The sequence below is a fragment of the Erpetoichthys calabaricus genome, chromosome 13 (assembly GCF_900747795.2).
Source record: "Erpetoichthys calabaricus chromosome 13, fErpCal1.3, whole genome shotgun sequence".
Taxonomy (NCBI): domain Eukaryota; kingdom Metazoa; phylum Chordata; class Cladistia; order Polypteriformes; family Polypteridae; genus Erpetoichthys; species Erpetoichthys calabaricus.
The window spans coordinates 119,362,666-119,387,109 of record NC_041406.2 but is presented as its reverse complement, the minus strand read 5'-3'; the positions used below and the strand labels follow the sequence as shown (position 1 = coordinate 119,387,109).

The window sequence follows — 24,444 nt, the reverse complement described above, 5'->3', positions numbered from 1 at the left end:
GATTGGTGGATTGCTGCAGGGATGGTTGTCCTTCTGGAAGGTTCTCCTCTCTACACAGAGGACCTCTGGAGCTCTGACAAAGTGACCATCGGGTTCTTGGTCACCTCCCCGACTAAGGCCCTTCTCCCCCGATCGCTCAGTTTAGATGGCCAGCTCTAGGAAGAGTCCTGGTGGTTTCGAACTTCTTCCACTTACGGATGATGGAGGCCACTGTGCTCATTGGGACCTTCAAAGCAGCAGAATTTTTTCTGTAACCTTCCCCAGATTTGTGCCTCAAGACAATCCTGTCTCGGAGGTCTACAAACAATTCCTTTGACTTCATGCTTGGTTTGTGCTCTGACATGAACTGTCAACTGTGGGACCTTATATAGACAGGTGTGTGCCTTTCCAAATCATGTCCAACCAACTGAATTTACCACAGGTGAACTCCAATTAAGCTGCAGAAACATCTCAAGGATGATCAGGGGAAACAGGATGCACCTGAGCTCAATTTCGAGCTTCATACTTATGTACATGTGCTTTCTCAATTTTTTTATTTTTAATAAATTTGCAAAACTCTCAAGTAAACTTTTTTCACGTTGTCATTATGGGGTGTTGTGTGTAGAATTCTGAGGAAAAAAATGAATTTAATCCATTTTGGAATAAGGCTGAAACATAACAAAATGTGGAAAAAGTGATGCGCTGTGAATACTTTCCGGATGCACTGTATAAAAGCTAAACTTGGCGCAAAGCCATGCACATTTTCATGACAGCTTCACACCTTGTGTATGCACTTTTCTGCACATTTTTTCAAATTGGTGGCACCCAGCATCAAAGCACTGCTGTTTCCATGGCCTGCCTTTCTTTTTCAGATTTGCATCAATGGTGCAGGATTTATCAAACACACACCGAAATTAATTGCATATTGTTTACAAACTTAATACACTTGATTGTAATCATTATGTAACAAAATAATGGTGTACAGAATGGCAAAACTATTCCAACTACCATATCTGCTTTGGCATTGTCAGAAGAGAGCACACATTTCTAGGTAATGATGTCTGGCTTCTAAGTTGATTTCGATTTCCAAGAGCTATCCTCTTGGAGCTGTGTGCTGAACTGGCGCAGGCTTTACAAGGCAGACTTTGAAGAATTGTGTTCCACCTGCTCCTTCACAAGTTCTGTCCACTTGGGTTTTTAGCTACAGGAGCTTTTCAATCTGACTTTGCTGATGATCGGGTATTTCATGAACATCACTGAGTTGCGCCATGCCAGCTGTATAGGATGGCATTATCCTCTTGTCATCGAGATATGCATGTAAAATTTCCTTACACTGTGGTTGAACTGAGAAACATCAAAGCACAATGTCCCGTTTTCCAAATGTAATCCGAGTGGTCAACTGCACACACATTGCTATTGCAATGGCACTGGACAAGTTGCAACAGCCAGGAATGAGTCACCAAAAGAGTGAGCAGGCATTACATCATCTATAGGAGGAGAGTCTATAAAAACGGGAACTCTTTCCAACTTGTGCGGCAAAACGCAAGCCATCCTTTTAAGGACAGCAAGTCACCTCAATGAGCCATGTAAAGAGCAGAGAATCTATCTGTTGTGGTACTACACTATAAAGGCACGTTCAGAGAATGAATTTGCTTACGTAAATAGAAAGCATTAATGTATCTATTAATACATACGTATACATTGATTAATGTGCTGCTCTATAGCCCACAGAAAGTGTGTTGCATTGCGCAAGCATGTAGTGTTCTGCATAATGTGGAACACAATCGTGGCTTACCTGTACATGAAGAGAGAGACACGGTATGATGAACCTGCCCCATACCCACCAAGTGATCAGCCAAATCGGACAGCATTACTTCATTTGAATGTAATTAGCAGAATGCAAGAGCAGGTTATCAGATGCAGCATTTATTTTTTAACCAATTCATTAATTGTGTGGTTAATATCACATAGCACATGCTTTATATTCCTTGGTTCATTGGTCACACCTCTTATGGCATCCACTATTGCATTTTGTGACTGCAGAACAGCGTCCATCAGCACACAGCCAGATGCCCAACGGTTTCTGAGGTAGAGGTGTGTGCACAGCTAGACCCGAAGACGTGCTGGGCACAGCAGCACCAACACTGTCTGGAGTCATGTCCTCAGCATGGGGGGGTTAGCTTTTGCAATATTGTCTAAAACAGAACAAATACACAGTGGGCTGTGACTCACTTTTTCATATTGATTGATATATGACTTGTTTTTTATTTTGGGCACTGTGCAACATTCTGAATTTCAACTTTCACGTGTCCCCGAAACACTGTATCATGCAATCAATTTCCTTTTGCTGCTTATACCACTGATTAACCTCCTTAGCGTTACATTTTTTTTCTTGAAAAAACATGTAAAATGCCTTGTATTCTTTGTCTTAAGAATTACACATTTATTAAATCTCTTCTTTCTACTGCAACACACTAAAAGTACAAAGCGAGAAGTGGAGAAAGTATAAAAATGATACAACGAATAATAATAATGAATAACAATAATAAAAATAAAGCTAATACCATACATACTGTCAAAATGTGTCGTTCGTGTGGTGTATCTTGAAGCGCGGTGAAATGCACAATCCAACGTCACAGACAATAGTAGCACGATTCCTTGCGGATTATCTTTCTACACTGATCAGCTTTTAAATGGCACACTTCACATGTGTGATTGACACGAGGATCACTTTTGGATTCATCAGAATCACTTCTGATTTCACTGTCCATTTCAATTTCTGCCTGAAGACAGATTCATTTCTTCATCACTGCATCACAGATTATGATATGCTAACGCCCACCTGTAAGAGTAAGCACAGCGCACACTGTATTTTTTTTTTCTATGTATTGTGCCTACAGTACGTGACCACATGGTAATACCCGAACTACTCCAAAGCAATATTTGCACTGAATTGTGTTTTTTGTATCTCACACCCTCATACACCTTTATCGTAAGAGCACCCCTTATCTACGATGGAGCGTTCTATCACAAGAAAATACGAAGCTGGTTTTAAATTAAAAGTCATTGAAGTAGCGAAAGAAATTGGTAACTGCGCTGTTGCAACAAAATTCAATGTGTCTGAGAAACTTATCCGAGACTGGAGGAGGCAAGAAGAAAAAAAAAAAGTGTCGCATTTTTCAATAGGCGTATATTTTATGATCGATTTTTCGGGTTTCAAGACTCGACTTATAAGTGAGTATACACGGTATATTGTTTTCTCGAACAACATTCGCCACCAACGCTTTTGGGACTTTTACAGCCCCAGTAAGCCTTGGGTCTAATGCTTACACAAGAAGCTTCTATACAGTTGCCCGAGTGACGCTTGGGACTAATGCTTTTAGAGCTATTTTTTACAGCCCAGGTGACGATCACTGGGCTGACGATCATGTCCAATACTAAAGAGGTTAAGCCAACAAATAGAACATTTTCCCTTGAATCCACTTCTCATTCGCTGAAATTCTTTTTTCCACATGCTTTTGCCATTGTCTTTTAACAAAACACTGAATGGATGGGACTTTTTATGCATATTCAAATACGCAAACTTCTGGGAGGAGTCTGGGTGGGGCTTTAGGCACATGCATGTGCGTTAAAATTCACATTGGGGTTTATAAAGGGGAAGTGCTTGGAAATTTGCTTACACACAGTTTTTTGCATCTGATTTTTTTTGTGCATATGCACATTTGTGTTTTTGTCCATATGCCATGTTTTAGTGTGAATTCTACGCACAGCGTTACACATGGGGCCCTAGGTGCTGAGGGGTGATGCTCTGACATGCCTCTATTGCAGCCATCTTCAGCTCCTGCTAGTTTTGGGAACTTATCCTCTTAAGCTTTCTCTTTAGCATATGGAAGGCATCCTCAATTGGATTTAAATCAGGTGAATGGCTTGGTCATTCAAGAATTTTCCATTTTTTAACTTTGAAAAACTTGTGTTGCCTTAGCAGTATGTTTGGGATCATCATCTTATTGTAGGATGACACGCCAGCCAAGGTGTTTGGAGGCATTTACAGGAACTTGAGCTGATGTGTCTATACCTCAGAATTCCTTATGCGGCTACTGTCAGCAGTTCCATCAGCAAGGAAGATAAGTGTGCCAGTATCTGTGGCAATCATACATGTCCCAAGTCGTAACACCTCCACCACCATGTTTAACAGATGTGGTAGTACGCTTTGGATCTTAGATTCTTTTCATCTCCACACTTTGCTCTTGCCATCATTCTGATACAGGTTTATCTTTGTCTCGTTTGTCCGCAAGACCTTTTTCCAGAATTATGCCGGCTCTTTTAAGTACTTTTTCACAAACTAATTTGGCCATCTGTATTTCTGTTCATGAAGTTTTCCATGGCACATATACATCTGCCTCCTAAATCTGATTGTCGGACAGGGTTGGGGGAACCATGCAGAAAAAGTGTAATTTCTGCATGGTATGACCAAAATATATACAAATATCCTTGAAATAAAGTCTGCAATATGCACTTTAATCACATCTGAATTGTTTCATTTGTAGTTTTAAACTGCTGAACAGTGGGGAAATCAATAACTAATGTGTCTTTGTTCCAAACATTATGGAGGGCAGTATATTTACAAATTTTTTTGCAAGTCTCAATGTCACACATTAAGGGAATGTCTTTCTAAGCATCATCTATACCTGCAGGTCCCCATGGTGTGCCATATAATAACGCTCTAATATGTGTGGAATGGACTGCCGCCAAAGAGCAGCTAAACATTTTAATTTGCCCTGCATGACTGATGCTTTGTCCAAGGTAAATATTATAATCTAGTTTAAACTGAATTTGTTTTCCATATAAAATGCTTTGAATAGCACCAAGAGTCGCACATCCTTTTAAAGTTAATATGCCATCAAACAGTTTTATTAATGGATTCCTAAATTTAATGCATGAAATGAACGTTATTGTTGAAATCGTTATGTCAGTTGATTCATTGACTATAAATGTGCGGTAGGCTGACTTTCTAATTTTATTGGGTTTTTATAGTTGAACTCAAAAGTATAATTCTTATGTTGCCAACTATGCAATATTTTTACATATTTGGCAACGTGACCATGAATATCCTGGGCTGTTAATGTCAAATTTATTTCCACAGCCAACAAAACTTTACCTATTAAAACCTTTACCTCATCAGGTGCCGTTAGTTTTCATTGTACAAGTCTCTCCAAATCCTTTTGACTCATGTTTAAGTTTTGTGACTGGACTGATAAAAGATTTCTGGTTCATATTGAGAAAGTACACTTATCCAATTGCTCCATGCTTTCACTCAGATCCATTTGTTAGAAGATCTTGCTTTCAAAAATATTTTACAAATGATACCATCTACCCAAACACCATTTCTTCAATGTAATATTTGAAGTCTCTTCTGCTTTTTCCTCAGGCATGGTTAAAGTGAAATAAATAAATAAATAAAAACCAGCATAGACTGTTTCATTGACCTTAATTTAGTGTGGAACTCATTTAAAATCAGGTCAGTAATTAATGCAGTTCAATTAATTTTTATTTAATTTTTGAGTACTTGATTTTGTTTGATAGTGGGGTCTTTTGGGAGCCACTACTCCTGTGCTCAGCTTGAAAGGAACACTGAGCACCCACAGGCAGACATTAATGGAGGCTGGTCACATGTGCAAGAGAAACTACTATGCATGCAGCCTTCCGCAGTACCTGTCACTAACTGCCATTTCAACATATTCTATCGTCATGACGTACATGTGGGTGACATAAGTGAAAATGAATTTGCAAAGCTGGTCTGTGAAGATGCCTAAATAAGGCATTTGATGAAGTATGCAATATAAAGGTAATTAAAAACAGCCTGTGTGGGTAATGAGGCACTGAGGCAGGCCTTTATTTTCACATATGCAAAGAATCAAAAATATAAATGCTGAATGTGTTATTGTCCAGTATGCATACAGTATCTACACCATTGAGCTGTTCTTTGCAGTTTCCCCATTTGTACAGTTTGTTTCACTGTATCCTTGCTAGTGTACATGTAACTATTAAAAGGTTAGAGAGGCAGTGCACTCAAAATTCCTAGCTGTAACCCAGCAAGAAAAGACTTTAAAAAAATGTTGAATTGGTGCAAATTGCCCTAAATTCATGGTGTTCACACTAAATGTAATAATGTACTTCATGAGGTACAAGTACATAATAAACAAGGATACTTGTGTCAATTATTTGAAATATTAAAATGTGTCACTCAATTTAAATGTTCAAAGTCTACATATTTGTGAATTTCCCCCTGGGATTAATAAAGTATCTATCTATCTATATTCTCAATTGTAACACAAATGTGTCATTTTTCACACACTGATAAAAGTCCTTAGAGGGCTACATCCCTAGTGAAAGATCAAAAATATTATATTTCTGATCAGCAACCTAAAATATGCAACATATGGTCCAAAAGTGGCCTAGAAATTAGGGGTTTTGGGGTACAGAGGGCCAAAAATAAAGGGAACCCCCAAAAAGCTCAATGTCTTGCATAACTAGACATCAGTACGAGTCAAATGGTGCATTATTTGTTGATGCCTATCACCAGTAAGTCAGGAGGGACCCAAAAAAAAAAAACAAAAACAAAAAAACTAAAGTGATTTCAAAGCATTCAGAGGTAAATCCTTTGAACACAATAAAAAAGAAAGAAGGTGCAGTGGGCTAATGAGATGTTAAGTGGAGGATCACAAAAACCATCACTGGGTCTGATGAATCCTGACCACGTTATAGCAAAAATGACAAATCTTGGCTGACTGTCCACAAGCTTTTCAGACACACACTGGATACCCTGAAACTAAAGTACCCAAGCCCACCCTCTCCCTTTCATGTTTCACAAACCAACTACTAAATGTAGTAGAACATTATAATGATCAGTGTGTTTCTTCATCATCATCACTTACCAGAAACCTTTACCCAAAGGGAACTTGCACAAGATAAATCAATAAACATAAAACAGTTTGTGTGATTAGCAGGAAAAGTGCAAAAAAAAAAAAAAAAGTCAAACTCAAGACGACTAGTAGGTATGCTAGACGGCCATTTGTCAACAAGTTTAAGACTAAGGTCTTGGAGGACAGAAAACTCCCATGATGGTTTGTTAAGGGGGTTGTGTATTTAGTATTCCACCTCATTCATCCATGAGCAGAAGTGTTTACAATTGTCATAAGTTACAGTAAGCAAACTGAGTTCAGTTTGTTATCAAATATTAGTAACTAATTATTAAAGCAATGGTTTCATTGCTGGTGCCATATTTCTCGTATGAGAAGTTGCATGTATTTCTAGAATGTTTACCTGACTTTCAGAAACATCTGAACAAACATGAAACACGAATGTTAGTTGTCAGTTCAAATAACAGCCTCTCCAGCGGCCCAGTTTTGTACTTTTAGCACAGCAGTAGAGTGAGCTTTAAAGCTGAAATTGCTACATGGTTTGGCCAGTGTGCCATTGTTGATGACAAAATGCTTCTCAAGTGGCACACTGTTCTTCTCCACAGAGATAAGCCCAGTAACAAAACACATCCAGTCTTTCTGATTAACTTCGGGCTGTTAGTATCTCATTACCACCTGTGATAAGTGGTCAGTGGTACTGAGTAGGTTTTAAATAAATAATTAACATCCCAAGAACGTGCAGATGTGTGCCTGACAGCACTGCTGGACTGATCATAAAATCATGAAAAAGTCAGCAGCTCCATCACTTGCCACATTTACATATTAGAGTTGGGTGAAGGGTAACATCTGCACCCAATCAGGCGAATATAAGAGGAGCCTACTTGGCTGGAAGGGTTAGACAAAGAGAAAAAAGAAAAACAAGGACAGAACGAGAAAGAGAGAAAATGGAGGTTAAGGAATGAAGGACTGAGACGGTAGGATCGAAGAAGCCAGGGTGCAGTAGAGAGGAGGCTGGTAGCTTGAAGGAGAGCCCCTTGGAGGAGCATAGGTCCCACGCTTGGGGTCCGAAGAGAGTCAGTCCAGCTGAGCAACTTTAAGTAGCTGGAGAGACTCATTGCTCAACCTGGACTCCCACGTAAGGCCAAGGAGTGGTGCTGGGAGTTGCAGAAGAAAGGCCAGGTGTGGCAACCTGCCAGGGCTTTAGATGGCAGCAGAGACCCCAGCCTGGATTAAAAAGATTGGCTGTGCCTGTTGGCAGGACATATTCTCTTGTCTGCAGGAACCCATGCGGGGTAAGTCGAGGAGACGTCAGCTTTAGAAAGATGCACCAGGGCTTCTGACTTTTTTTTAAAAGAAAAGATTCCTGCTGGTGATTTTTACTCTCATTTAAATGGAATTATTTATTGCATTTTTAACCTGCACTTATTTATCATGGATTTTATGGAATGTTTTTTTATATATTTAATGAAAATCATTTGATGCATTGCACTTTTGAACAGAGTTTTTTGATTAAATTTAAAAGCAATGAACACCTTTGCACCTACACCTTGCTGGATGTTTGTGTCCTCATATGCCCGGCACATCTCCATCTATGACTAATGTCAGTTCGGATTCAAGAGGCTCCTGAAGGAAACAGGGATCATGCAGCCAACCCGGACCATCACACCACCCCAGAGTACCACTGTACTTCTGAATGGTGAACTAATTGACAAGCACAAATGTGGACTGCTTCCCATATCTACTTCAAACAGACCTTTACATCTGCCCTACCATCTAGGATTGGACCCTGTTCTTGATGCCACTGTTATAACGACAAGTTCTGCCCCACTGTGGCCCTCTAAAGAATTAAATATGTCAGATATTGAACAGATAGACTTACCGTAAATGTTGTTGCTGCCATGTTCTCCATTTTCAGCGTCTCCTGTACCTTTCAGATGTGCAACATTTTTAGTTGGTGTGTTTTCCTGGCAGACATAGATAGTTAGCCGTGGCCTAACCGTCCTAAGATCAAGCAAAAAACACTACTTAAATGCAGAACTTCCCATACGTCTGTGTTCACCTCACACCTTTGCAGCTTTAACTATTGATGTTCACTGAATAACTAAGAAACAGCACAACGATATTGACCATTAAATACTTGGAAAATTACAATATTCCTTAGGCGGTCTCAGGGTCAGGAGGGCTCTCTTTTTCCTCAGGCTTCCACTTAATCAAAATTTCGTATCTGCTTCACAATTACCTTGATTTAAGTGCATTGCAGAGGCGAATTCCATCTGCTGGACCACAGATCTGCACCAGGTCATCTCTTGTCAGTTTGAGTAAATCTGAACCTGAACAAAACAAGCATTGGCATTCATTAGTTCACACTCTGCACACATGAACATTATGTACTCATATTCATGCATATTCCCTAAAAATTAGTAGAGCCCTTCTTTACAGGCATTGCAAAAACCCAAAACAACTGTGATTAATGCTGGACCATTGTTAGCCAAACAGCTTTAGAATATCAGGCCTAACTCATAACTCCTACTTTGTTCTTATATCCCAGAGGCAAGGCTCTTTAGAGATTGTTATAATAAAAAAAGATCAACCAACAGTTACTGTGAAGTGGCCACTGCAGGAAGGTTATGCAGTTGCCCATGTACCAAAGCTTGACATTAGCGAAGTAGTAAATATAGACGATTTTGTAAGACAAAGTATGTTGCAACATTCCACTGATGGATTTTCAGTAGGGATGTGCAATAGGTCTTTAGAAAAGAATGACACATCATCACAGTACACTCAAACGAACACACAGGGCCACACTCACCTGAGAAGTTAGAAAACAATCTTGCGTAGGAGGCAAATCTGTTTTTGTGAAGCCACTGCTGCGCCTCTTGTATTGAAGCAGTGGGGCTGAGTTGCTGGAGAGAAAATGAGGTAAGTCAGACAACTCCTGTAGCCATCACTACCATCAACACCACAACCAAGACTACTGCACAAACTCTCTAAACAAAGTGATCACTCAGCATCTAAAAATGGAATATCAGGTTTAGTTTTTCCACCTTTGTCCACCACGCAGCCTTTTCTCCTTTAAACAAAAACATTTTAAGAAACTGTTTAAAGTGAGAAGTTGAAGACTGACATCTTGGCTTATTCTTTAGGAACCTGGATTGTTTTTTTTTCTTTTTTTATTGACATGAGCCATTTCCCAGAACAGGAACACTTACATCTAGTGTGGCTTGAGTGACAGCATCCCCCTGATGGTTTGGTGAAGAGGAATTGCTGCAATTCACAAACAAAAAACAAATTACTTTTGTAATTTAAATTAAATGTTTTAATGTTTGCTTTGTGCACAAAACAAAATTATATACATTTTCAGTTGGCAAGGTCTTTACCACATGACAAGTGATTCCTTAAGACCAAATTTCATGTGTATAGATTGAGCTTCTACAAGTTTGGCAGCAGGAGGCCTATGAAGCCGTCCTTCTTAAAGAACACTGCACTTGTTGGAAGAAAATGAATACCTGCCTCCAGCACAGCTCTGTCAGGAATATGACTTCAGGAATGGCTCAGCACAACAACATAAAATGCATTGAAAGAACCTATAAAAAAAAGGCACACTCTCCTCACATTTACCATTAGAATCCCTGAAGCTTATGAAAAAAACTCGTAATGCTGGGCCACCTTAAATTCCTTTGCACCTCCTCATCAGCGTCTTCTGTTTTGCAAATGTGTCAATCAGCACCGGCAGCAGGCAGCCTGCTATCCCATTCCCTACCGAAACAGCTTTAGTTGTACACAAAGTTATCTCAGCTCAAGTCTGTTTATCTGGGTGTGCCGTGTCTACAACGATCTGTGTAAATGTAGGATGACAGGAAATGCGAGGCAAGAAATGTTGAACACAACCAGAACAGAAACTTTTTTCATGTTCTGCTTATAACTGGCAAAATGCTGACGTGAAGTGTATAATTTGTGAAGACTGAAGTCCAAATATCAAATAAACACTTTCACAAAAGACACAGATATAAGAAAACAAGTGAACGTTTTTCCTAGAATTTAACCAAAGTAAAAGAAATTGGGACATGGTACGCCACACACACCTACAAATTTATGTCTGCTTGGCTAGTGCAGAGGTAAAAACTGTTGTCTCCAAGACGAGAGGTTGCAGGTTTGATCCTGGGTCCTTCATGCATTAACTGTTTTCAGTAGTGAGCAGCTATTATTAGTATCCATATTACTACCCGAGAATAAACCAGATATGGATGCAGGTACACGGCGATGGGACCATGAGACATAGTGCGCAGGCGCCTACAGCGTGCGTCTCATAAACCGCAAGCAAAGTCTTATCCACCGGAGTGGAGTTAGGTATAATGTGCTGCTTGGGATTGTACAAACCGCTGAACGCTCTACACCAAATTCAAACACAATACAGCTCAACTAACGGAAATAGCAAAAAAAACAACAAGCCCATACCTAAGGACACGGCCACAGAACAAACAAAAAAACAGGATTCGGCGCCCCGCCCAAAGTCAAACCGGAGAGAGTACGGATGCCGCAAACGTCCACACTACACAGCATAGTCAAAACCGAGATAGTACGGAAGGCGCAGGCGTCACCGCCATATTGTGAGTGGCACTACTGCGGAGTGAAGTTAGGAATAATGTGCTGCTTGGGATTGTACAAACCGCTGAACGCTTTACACCAAATTCAAACACAATACAGCTCAACTAACGGAAATAGCAAAAAAAACAACAAGCCCATACCTAACGACACGGCCACAGAGAACGGCCACAGAACCACCAAACACAACAGGATTCGGCGCCCCACCCAAAGTCAAACCGGAGAGAGTACAGATGCCGCAAACGTCCACACTACACAGCATAGTCAAAACCGAGATAGTACGGAAGGCGCAGGCGTCACCGCCATATTGTGGGTGGCACTGCTGCGGAGTGAAGTTAGGAATAATGTGTTGCTTGGGATTGTACAAACCGCTGAACGCTTTACACCAAATCCCGGGGGATTACATTTCATAGGTAGGGCTGACCTATTGTTTTTGTTATATATGGCCGTTAGGAACTCCCGTTGTCTAATAAACATCTGGACTACACAGCATATGTGAATCACATTACAGTAATACAATATTAACAGTACAACCACAGAAAACACAGACACGTCACCAGATAGATAATAACAATTAACGATCGCTCCGTATTAAACGTACAGAATCCTACAACACGCGTCTGAAACAGCGGAGGTGGGGGGTCAGCCTGTCAGTGCTCAGACCATACGCCGCACACTGCGTCAAAATGGTCTGCATTGCTGTCGTCCCAGAAGAAAGCCGCCCCCCCCCCCCCCCCAACTCCTTCAACCTCTGCCTCAATGCTGGTGGCTCTCATATGTCTATTTTCAAAAGACAACCTCTGGATATGATGCTGAGCACGTGCACTCAACTTCTTTGGTCGACCATGGCGAGGCCTGTTCTGAGTGGAACCTGTCCTGTTAACCCGCTGTATGGTCTTGGTCACCATGCTGCAGCTCAGTTTCAGGGTGTTGGCAATCTTCTTATAGCCTAGGCCATCTTTATGTAGAGCAACAATTCTTTTTTTCAGATCCTCAGAGAGTTATTTGCCATGAGGTACCATGTTGAACTTCCAGTGACCAGTATGAGAGTGTGTGAGAGCGATAACACCAAATTTAACACGCCTGCTCCCCATTCATACCTGAGACCTTGTAAAACTAACGAGTCACATGACACCGGGGAGGGAAAATGGCTAATTGGGCACAATTTGGACATTTTTCACTTAGGGGTGTACTCACTTTTCTTACTAGCGGTTTAGACATAATGGCTGTGTGTTGAGTTATTTTGAGGGGACAGCAAATTTACACTGTTATACAAGTTGTACACTGACTGCTTTACATTGTATCAAAGTGTCATATCTTCAGTGTTGTCCCATGAAAAGATATAATAAAATATTTACAAAAATGTGATCCACTCACAAAGAACAACAACGCAGCTGCACCAGGAGTAAAGGCAAAAGATGGCACCGTTTGGATGCAGCAAGAGGTTGGAAATCATCCTGCCACTGAATCTGTCATAGCATGTCCTTCAACAGAACAGCAGGGCTTACAGAGGTATCGTGCAAAGTCCTCTTTGTGATTATGTTTTGTGATGGTGCTTATATAAAAAACATTTGTATATTACTTATATAAAATCCAGATCGAATGTTATTTACCTTGATTTATTTACTTATCTTCCTACAGCATAAAGTCACAAGTAGACTGCAGAGCTTCCTATGTTTGATTGACGTGGGCATGCTGACAAAGTACTAATTATTAGTAGAACATGAAAAAGGTTCTGTTCTAGTTATGCATTCAACATTTCTTGCCTTGCATTTCCTGTCATCCTACATTTACAAAGATTGTTGAAGACACGGAACACACATGAAATGTATGTGTTCCAAATAAGAATATATTGTTTACCCTATACCAGTGTTTCCCTACCTCTGTCCTGTGGCCCCCCCTGTGACTGCAGGTTTTTGTTCCAACCAGATTCCTAATCAGTGACAACACCTGATAGCACTGATTTCATTTAATTAGCGGTTATTATTTTTCTTTTATTCTACGTTCTCGTGAGATTCCACTTTCAGTTCATTTCTGAATGCCTTTTCACTTCCGGTTGACAGTATGCTGTGCGCATTTGGCTGCCACTTCTCACCGAAGCCTGAACTGCAAATGTACAGCCTGCCCACTGTGCTTTTCCTTTTCTAGCTGGTTATGTGGTGAGATTTGGGTTGGCTAACATGTGTAGCTGGAGTTAGCATGGTGTTATGTGGCATTCTGTTCGCTCTTGGTGGTGTCCACCGGTGTCTGGATATTCTTAGCCTGGTCTGTTCCTGGTTTGGAGTTGTGTTGTCATTTTTACTTTTTTGGAAATGCAGCTCATATATTCTCCATATGAACTTAAAAATCTTGACTGTCATCCACGATTGGTCTCCCTGACTTATAGTTTTTGCCAGTCGCTTGGAATTCCTCGCTATATTCACCAGTCTAAAAGAGGCCCCTCGCGGATCTATGGCTCGGACGCGTCGATTCCAAGTATATTGACATCTTACCGTGTTCACTGGCGCAACACTAGGGCTGTCCGAGGAATAAACATGGGCCATCTTCGTCCTCTTCAGGAAGTGTCTGCGCCTTACTCTCCTGGCTGTTCCAACTTTAGGCTCAACCTTTTGAACACTCGCTCCATCACTAACAAGACCTCGCTGATTAATGACCTCATCTCCCAAAAGCAAGTGGACATGTTTCTTCTTACAGAAACTTGGCAACAACCTGGTGACTATTTACATTTAAACTTGCTGTCTCCCCCAGGCTATAGCCACATATCTAAACCTAGGTTAACAGGAAAAGGGGGTGGCCTGGCTGTGGTTTATAGATCTACCTTGACATTGAAGGAACTCTCCTTTTTTGAAGTCACATATTTTGAATATATTGTTGTTAAAATTGTTTCCTCCCCTACTGTACTGCTGTTGTTAGTTTATCGCCCTCCCAAATCTGTGGTGAACTTTCTGTCTGAATTTAACTTCTCACTGTAATCTCATCTCTTTGCCTTGCTGTAATTTTACTTGGCAATTTTAATATTCATGTTGATATCAACTGCTCTCTTACAGCTGAATTTATCTCAACTTTGGATTGGTTTGACTTGACACAGCATGTGGATTTCCCCACTCATACTCATATTCTTGACTTGCTTTGTTCAAATGGCTTGAATAATGTCTCTGTCTCAGGTTCACTCTCTGGTATTTCTGATCATAAGCTTATTGAATGTAACTTTAGCATTATTACCACTACATCTGTCAAGAAAAAGTCTGTCTCCTATCGCAACATTAGCTCTGTTAATTCTGATTTGTTTGCTGCTTCCCTTCTGTCTTCGTCTCTTTCTGAATTGCATAGTCTTCCCTCTCCTGAAAACTTGGTTTCCATTTATAACAGCTATGTTTTCCAACTGTTAGATAACTTTGCTCCCTTAAGGACTAGGCATATTCCAGTCTCCCACTCCTGTCCCTGGTACACTGATGAGCTCAGAGCTACGAAAGCCACTAGCCGGCGTCTTGAACAGCTTTTTAAGAAAACGGGCCTCATAGTTCATTCACAGCTTTACACTGAGCACATATTTAAATACTAGACATTAAGCCCGTTACAATAACGGGCGCTAGAACAGTAGTCCATAAACATTAGTAGGAACAGTCTATATTAAATGGCAAGGGACCTTTTACCTCATTAAATTTTTTCCGTAAAATGCCTGTAATTTTCTCCGACAGTAATACTGGCTTTGCTGTCCGTAATATGCGTTTAACTTTCTGTCACAACAGTGGGCAATCAGCAGATTCTCCCCAGCAACTTATTTAATGTGCGCAAAAATAAATCTACTTTTAAAAGTAATTGTATTGTAATATCATGAAAATTCGTATATTTAGGAAAACCCCTTCAACGACTGACACTTTACACTTTACCAGGCCAAGCTTCTTAATCACAAATCTGACATCCTCAGAGTGAACACTTGCACAACAATGGGGAAGCTGGTCTTCCCGTCTCAGTACCCGATTGGATTTTTCGTGTTTTACACTCTTGCACAACAATGGGGAAGCTGGTCTCCGTGTCTCAGTACCCGATTAGATTTTTCATGTTTTATGTTTTAGGTCTTACCTCATTTACCGAAATCCGATTGGATCGGCTGCGCGATATTTTACAGGTCCTGCCCTCTCTGTCTTGTGTGACGCGTCAGGCGGTCTTTGAAGCATCTGCTCTGAAGCATCGCACCGTGCCCTGCGCATGCGCACTTCACCAGAAGACAAACACACACGGACACTGGACGCACACATGTGTTTTATAAAAGAGGATAGGGATGCCCTTAACATTGCTCGCTCCAACTATTATTCCTCTCTCATATATGGTGCTAAGACTAGGCCTAGAAATCTTTTTAGAACTGTTAATAAACTCCTCCAACCCCCTCCTCTAGCATGCCCCAATACAGCTGAACAGTGTCAGGCTTTCTTACATTTCTTTAATACCAAAATTGATCAAATCTATCACAGTTTCCCCTCCACACCACAATCACTCACTCATTCTGACCTGCCATCTCCATCATCAAGACTCACTTGTTGACTCTCTCACCATCTCTGAACTTATTAATAAGTCTAATGCCTCCTCCTGTCTGCTTGATCCTGCCCCAACTTCTCTGCTTAAGACATGCTCATCCATAATTAGTATTCCTGTTGCCTCACTGGTAAATGCATGTTTCATTTCAGGTTCTATCCCTACTGCCCTCAAAACTGCTGCAGTTACCCCAGTCCTTAAAAAACCAGACCTGGATCCTTCCTTTGTCTCCAGTTACAGGCCTATCTCTAATCTCCCTTTTTTGGCTAAGATGATGGAATGCGTGGTTGCTACACAACTCCATGCTTTTCTTCCAGACAATACACTCTATGAGCTTTTTCAGTCTGGCTTTCGTACACAGCACATAACTGAGACAGCTCTTCTCCATGTAGTCAATGATCTTCTCCGGTCTGCAGATTGCGGTTCCCTTAATATTCTCCTCCTTCTTGACTTAAGTGCAGCATTTAACACTGTTAACTGTTAAGCATGAAATCCTCCTGTCGCGTCTCTCTGCTATAGGCGTCTCTGGCTTGGTTCTTTCATGGTTCATATCATATCTTTCTAAAAAGCAACAGTTTGTCACACTCGGCTGATATAAATCCTCCACCTCACCTGTGTCGCATTGTGTCCCTCAGGGTTCAGTCCTTGGGCCATTACTTTTTCTACTTTATATCCTTCCTTTGGGTCAGATTATTCACAGACATGGCCTTAACTTCCACTGCTATGCTGACAATATAAAGTTATATCTTAGTACAGACTCACCTACAGATTCACCTCCCAGCACACTCACTGACTGCATCACTGATCTTAAGCTATGGATGGAAACTAACTTTCTCAAACTTAATGCCAATAAAACGGAAGTGTTACTGGTAGGTCCAAAATCCCAACTTTCTAAGGCATCCAATTTCTCGATTTCCGTTGATGGTACACTTGTCAAACCTGCTCCTGTTGTCAGAAATCCTGGTGTTTTGTTTGATTCATCACTTAACTTTGAGCTACACATTAGGTCTCTTTCCAAAATTTCATTCTATCATCTCCATAACATTGCCCGCCTCTGTCCATTTCTCACCTTTACTGATGCTCAGACTCTGCTTCATAGTTTTATAATGTCTCATATTGATTACTGTAAATCCCTCTTCATTGGCCTCCCTGCAATATCTATACAGAAGCTACAGTATATTCAGAACTCTGCAGCTAGAGTCCTCACCCATACAAAGCGTTTTGCTCACATCTCCCCTGTTCTCTCCCAGCTTCACTGGTTACTGGTTCTATCAAGGATTAAATTCAAGATTCTGCTTCTCACCTTCAAAGCCCTATATAACCTTGCTCCCCTCTACCTCACTCAGCTACTAGCCCCTTACACTCCTTGTCGCTCTCTCAGGTCCTCGAGTAATCTCCTTACTGTCCCACACACCAGACTCTCCACCTTGGGGGACAGGTCCTTCAGTGCTCTAGCCCCTCAATTCTGGAACTCTCTTCCTCCGTCTCTCTGAGATTGCTCCTCTTTCTGCACTTTTAAATCTCAACTGAAAACTTTCCTCTTCTACGAACTTTTGTCATCTTTTTGTCATTTTTTTTTTTTTTACTCTGTATGTAACGCGACCTTGGGTTTGTGAAAGGCGCTCAATGAATATAACTTATTATTATTAAAAGCACAGCAGCATGATTTTTACATTTATAAGACATTTAGAAATATTTCTGCTTTTGCTATAGATTTAAATGCTTAACTCTCTTTTGTTGATGTCATTATATTTTGCCCTCTCTGTGCAGTTTTTCCCCTTCGTTCTATCTTATTAATGACAATTAAAAATGAGCAGAGCAAAGACTCTGGCAAACAACACTGAATAATCAAAGGCTGCAAGTACTTTAGCATCAGACCCACTAATTAGTTAATAATGGATTAAACAAACAATCAGAACACCTAGAAAAGTAGAATGAAAATAAAGATGAAAATATTGTTAAAAAGAAAAAAATACATTATTCCCATATAACTGGTTGGTACATTTTAAAATATTTTACCAAACTTAGTTTTCTAATTTCTATATTGTTCCCAAAACACAGTACTTGGGAAATAATACATCACTTAATTAGCCCAGGAGTCCAATTAAAAAAAGAAGCTGGTTGGAACAAAAACCTGCAGCCACAGGGGGGCCACACTGCCCTATACACTTCAAGGCACCTCATACCCAGATAAACAGACTTGAGCTGGGAGAACTTTGTGTACGACTAAAGCTGCGTACTGTGGGGGATGGGATAGCAGGCTGCTTGCTGCCAGTGCTGATCGACACATTTGCAAAACAAAGACGCTGATGAGGAGGTGCGAGGGAATTTAAGGTGGCCCAGCATTATGAGTTCTTTAGTAGGCTTCAGGGATTCTAGTGTTAACACAGAGTGATTCTAGTATGTTGCACGATCTTTATAACCAACAGACCAAATGTTTCAATCATAGCATCCACTTGTTTCATTACATAACTGCAGCAATGGTGACTAACTAAAACACCATCCAAATGTATTAATAAAATGTATTATACTGCCCTTAAACTACAGTGCTTTTGCTAAAAGTCTGAAAATGTTCTCTGTCAAGCATAGTCACAGTTGTGAATGCTAAAAAGTAACTCTTGCATTACACTCTAAGGGCATGCAAAATGTGGAGCGAGAATGCAGGAGACCACACTGATGTGGCTTTAATGCTTATACTCAAATTGGTCTCAAATATAGTAAATACAGTTGCACAGTGGTTTTCTCACTGCTCTACATAGAGAGTGAGAAGCCATTTCAACTACAACCAATGTGTACCCATTCACTTGGATGATGAGACGGCAGCCATTCCTGTGTCAGTATGCTCACCACATATTAGCCATTAGGTGATGAAGGGGCGAGAGAGATAGTTACCAATTAGAGAGTAGAATAGATGAGGCCGTGATATGCAATTCAAGGATGTCCTAGGACCTTTTATAACCATAAAGAGTAAGGACCTCAGTTTTTCTTCTCATCAGAAGGACGGCAACATTGTCACAGCACCAAGTCCCAGTCACTGCAGCAGAGCACTAGGACCTACACGAAAACATCTTTCAGCAGCAACCCAGTCATTTCCTAGACAATTTTCTATCCCCATACCAGCCAGGCCCAAGTATTCCAAGTTTCAGGTAGATTACCTACTCTGAAGTGTAGGTTGTAAACACAGACATTGCTTCCCAAAACAAACAACTAACTAGTTCAGAAATTACTGCCTTTACACCAATATTTCAATGGCCTATCTATAACGTTTGCTCTAATCTTCCTTTTGGTGTTGGCTTGTCAAAACAAGAAGGCATGTATCTACCTGGCTAGTGTTTAAGTCACTGGAAAACTCAACTTCCTACAACCATCTCCAAGTTTACCAAATGCACTTAAGATTCCAAATTATTTCACTGTTCTGTTCCAACAGTAATGTCAAAGATGCACAATTTCTTTGCTCATACTACTCATGCAGAACCACATTTGCAAGTTTTAAAACAGACAACATGCTTTTCCTTGCACATCTTTACAATATCAAGTATGCCCTGTCACCTCTAGGGGTGAGGCATTCTATTCAAATGATCACTGAAAAAGTACCTTCCTTTGACATCTGTAACATTTCTAAACAGTCAAGTTAAATTGAAAAATACAATTATGCATTTGATATTTTGCTCACATGGATATATACAGTATTTTTCCATCAAAAATAATTTAAATTAATCTGATATGAACAAAATAACCTAAATAAATGTGTGGATTTTCAAGCTATCAGGACTAAGTTTTAAAATGTTCAAAAAGTCTCCCGATAAAACCATAAATGCATATATTTATGGATTTGTTCAAAAATTTTCCCAGTAGCCACTCAAATGATGGGCATATAACCTGGCACACCACTTCAAACAGCTCATAGAAAATCATTTAGTGATGTAGAAGTGGCCATTTAATCCTCCTCCACAACTGGGTTTCCCCCACTCAATATCTGTTCAATTCATCTACATCACTCATGTAGACAGTGAATCTAGTATTCAAATAATTTCTTTCAAACAGCTTTTGAAACTGACTGCTCCACCTCGGTGGAGTCAGGATTGTATCACTACTTTTTGCAGATGATGTGGCCCTGTTGACTTCATCGGGCTGTGAATACAAACGTGGACTGCGGCGATTTGCAGCCTAATGTGAAGCAGCACCTTCAAGTCCGAGGACATTGTTCTCAGACAGAAAAAGGTGGAGTGCCCTCTCACTTCACAAGGGAAGAAGGAAGGGAGTGGTAGATCGAAAGACAGACTAAAGCAGTGACTGCAGTCATGTGGACATTATACCGGTCTGCAGTGGTGGAGGCAAAGCTGAACCAAAAGGCAAATCTCTCAGTTTACTGGTCAATCTATGTTCCTATCCTCATTTATCATCATTATTTGATGGTACAGATCAAAAAAACTAGATTGTGGATAGAAGCATCTTAGCCTTACAGATTGGGTGAGGAGTACAAACATTTACAAGTTAAAAGTAGAGCCAAATCAAAAAAAGGCAATTGAGGTGATCCAGGCATCTGATAAGATGCATCCTGGACACCTCCCTAGGGAGGTGTTTTTGGCATGTCCAACCAGGAGATTATGGGGCAGACCCAGGACATGCTGGAGAGATTCCCTCTCTCTAGGCTGCCCTGGGAACACCTTGGTGTCCGCCCAGAGGAGGTGGTGGGAAAAAAGGATGTCTGGAGATATTTGCTTACACCGTTTTTCCCGCAACCCAAAAATGGATAAGCAGCAGAAAATGGATTAATGGATGTAAACAACTTTTACAAAAGCCAGTATACTTTAAAAGGCTCAAAGAAACTAAAAAACATTACCTGTCTGGCAATGTGTAACTGTTGTGTGCTGATGTAGTAAAGGCTGGACTTGCTGTGGAGCTGTTGTTCACATATGCATTTTCTGGCCATGGAGAACACTACAAGTAGAAATGAGAAGGACAATGGTTACTTGGGAGGTTTCTTGTAGGAGTCACCTAAAAGAAGCCACCTTTTGAGTAGCTTAGTAGATAAAGCAGGAGCTCGACTTGACTGATCTTTTATTATAGCTTATCCTCTTACTATTTTCTCAGTTGTTTCTCATGCAGTGTACTGATCAACCCTAACAAGGGGAGAAGTGCATTTAAGTAACAGCAGCCATATAATAAACTCATGTTGCAACTTTCCATGTTGAGATCACAGTAGACCAGTGACAGTCTCAGGTGATGCACCAATATATCGATAACATAAGTCAAAAATGTTGAGTTTATGTTTCCAGCTAGTAATATGTCAGATTTAATTGAGCAACTTTTCTATACTTATTCTGTAGCTCACAAATGTTCAAGACAAAGAACTAGTAATTAAATGAAAAGAAAAAAAAAATGGGTTAATAAGAGCTTAGGTGTGATGCTACAGTCAAAGCTGCCTAGATGCAAAATATTCACTGGTAGCTCAGTAAATAGTAAAGCAACACATGGGGTAGTGGTGGTGTGTTAAAGCGGGAAGAGCATACTAAAAATCAAACACAACCCAGTCTCATGAGTGGTGTCCATGCATAAAAACACGACATTAATGAGAGGGAGACTAGAGTACAGATAGGGAGGAACAAAATGAATAAGTGAGAGAAAACACAATTTCAGGTCACTCATCCATTGCACAGCTTAAGGCCAGGAATGTCATCCCTACCCTCGAGTCTGCTTTGTGATTCACTAGTAACTGCATCTGCACATCTCTTTCTTTGTTATATACCATTACTGTTCTAATCTGTTAAGGCTTTTTCCTCATTCAAAAATGTGTTGTATTTTGCATCTGGTCCTGTCTGAGTGCTTTCAAGTATTTCAATTTTTTTTGTTAAGTGTATCTGATTACTATGACTATGGATCACACACTCTGAACAAAGGGGAAAGCTGCTCTTGCACACTGTTCCTGGCTCAGTGAAACAATTTTGTCCAAGTCAAAGCAAGTTAGTCATTTACTAAGCCACAAGTTCCAGATTAAAACTAAGGCAATACAACAATATCACTGAAATGGCATGGCACAGACCATAAATATGTAATACGTTACACACACATCCTTCTTAAAACAGTGACTAAACAACAAACAACTTAAGAACAAATGGTATAATGTGAACATTTCTATGTCCCTGACTGGAGCTGAGAAGGATGGTCCCCCTTGAGATGACTTTCAATATAACAAGAGGTACTTATGCTAAGGTCTTTAATTATTACAGAAATAGAGGTCTTATACTTAGCATTACAATCACAAGAGGCAAAACAGATTAGTGAAACTAGCCTCATGTTCTCCTTTTTTAATTTAAAGGAGTATTCTGCTTCTTGACACTTTTTATTACATACACTTACAATTACAGTTTATTTGTACATCCCAACTATATTATTCAGACCAGTAAATCTTATGTGACTTAAAAAGGTAGGCAATGGGGATACTGCTAGATTTAAGCAGACATGGCTGACTATGGCCAGGCACTAAATCTACTATGTCAAGCTCTGCATGTGACAATGAGAAGTGAAGCACAAGTCCTTACACTGCCTCGCTTTGGCAGACAATCACCGCAGTCTGCTGGCAAAGTCCGCTTGCTGGACTTTTTCTGCTCATGTTCAACTGCCTCTTCTATTATAGGCTCAAGCCTCATCTGGACAAACACCAAAGACTAGGATCAATGATGGAATTACATAAGTTATGCTTTACAAATTTCAGTAATTAGTGATGGCCGCCACCCCCTCCCCATCCCACCAGCCTCCACCCTCTCATAAATCTCACCTTAGTCAATAAATTTTCCCACTGGACTAGTGACCATAATTTCCAGCCACATGCAGTAAGAGGCAATGGCAGCACAGGTGGGCTAAGTTAGCCCCATATACTGGACAGCAAGCTGATGAACAGCAACTGCATGATAGATTCCTTTTTATGCACAACCAACTTGTGTCATTTACCATCTGCCATGATTATGGTCATGTGAACAGTATTTTTATAAGACAACCAAAGTTCCATAACATGAAAGAGTGGGATGCCAGTGCTTGGCACCATTCACTGGAACTTTTGAAACTCACTGTAAGCTGTGATGAGATGCTCAATTTAGCATATCCTCCAGTGAGCAGCAATACCGTCTCTCAGTGAACCATCTCTATCGAGTGGCACTGTTCCATGCTACCTCTCACCTAGTCCTCTCCCTGGTGATTCTGCCCATTACCTCAGTTAGGATGGTTGTGTCATATGATGGCTGATATTTCTCTTTTTCCTGTGTAGTTCTTTTCTCCATCTTCTCTCGGTCTGTCTTCTGTTTCCTGTCTGCTCCTTTTGGCTACAGAGTTAGTCAGATTAAGTAACATAATTCAGAAACAATTTGTAGGCATGCTGCTGTCTTGACACTGTCTGTAGCATTTCTGACATAGGTCTTTCAACAGAGGTTTAATTGCATACCACCCCTGTCCACCAACAGGTCCTTAACTCCTGACAAGAGCTCGGTGCTACCAAACTGCTTAGCCATTAAAATATAGCCTTCACATGGTCTCTGGTGGATATCAGACGATATTTACTTTGGAAATGGGCCAGTCTCTCATCTCAGGAACACCAGCACTTTATTTAAAATGGCCACACAGGTTGAACATTCATGTTCCCTCTGTGAACGAGCTGAATTGTGCTGCCACTGTCAACAGACAGAAACCAATGGCACTACAATGACAACAAGAAGACTCCACATATGGAGATGCTGCCTGGAATTGCATCTGACACAAACAGCATGATCTAAAAGATTTTCACTAAAGATATGACAGCAAAATACCTGGAAATACCTTGATGGCTCCACTCTACAACTGCAGAGTAAAATCAGATATCTGTTGTTTCTTTAAATGTCCATTGGTTGTAGTTCTGCACTATAAATTTAGGCTCCAACTATCAGCATGACTGGTTCATCTATGAGGCTTAAAGATATTCTATATACTGTAGTGTCAGAATGTACCCGCAAGCCTATAGTAAAACTGAGGCCCCCTTTGACTTTAGCCTGCAGTTTAACAGATGGATATAATTTTGATCATACTTTATAACATAGCCAACATGCCTTTCATAGTTTAATAGTTGTCAATCATTAAAAGAGAGAGACATTTCTTAGCAGTAAGTAATGCAAGAAAGCATTTTCCATGAAAGGTTGTATACATGCATTGTACATGTTAAGAGTTTGTTATGTTCAGTCAAAATGTGTCAAAAATTCTCTTTTCATTAATCTAGAGTGATTCATTTTTAAGGACTAGAAGTGTACCTATATGTTTGAGGTTTTCATGTGTGAGGCCTGTTAACTGATAACAGGTCTACCTTCCAAATACACTCCAGTGGTGTGCTGAACACAGTTAAGATGCATGTTAAATCCATCAATGACAGTGAATTGAGGTAATGAAA

General features: G+C 40.4%; 1 protein-coding gene across 4 annotated transcripts in view; it reads right to left on the bottom strand.

Moving 5' to 3' along the window:
- ubp1 (upstream binding protein 1) overlaps positions 1 to 24,444 on the bottom strand; it is a 110,163-nt gene that overhangs the window by 4,624 nt on the left and 81,095 nt on the right. For 2 of the 4 annotated variants that reach the window (XM_028817525.2, XM_028817526.2), the window contains 7 exons: positions 23,243 to 23,353; positions 22,577 to 22,684; positions 20,878 to 20,975; positions 10,109 to 10,163; positions 9,709 to 9,802; positions 9,139 to 9,229; positions 8,779 to 8,900 (listed from right to left, as the gene is read on the bottom strand). In XM_028817525.2, the coding sequence (XP_028673358.1) occupies positions 8,779 to 8,900; positions 9,139 to 9,229; positions 9,709 to 9,802; positions 10,109 to 10,163; positions 20,878 to 20,975; positions 22,577 to 22,684; positions 23,243 to 23,353 (679 nt within the window). The remainder of the gene's footprint in view (positions 1 to 8,778; positions 8,901 to 9,138; positions 9,230 to 9,708; positions 9,803 to 10,108; positions 10,164 to 20,877; positions 20,976 to 22,576; positions 22,685 to 23,242; positions 23,354 to 24,444) is intronic. The other 2 variants (XM_028817527.2, XM_028817528.2) reach the window with 1 other exon arrangement.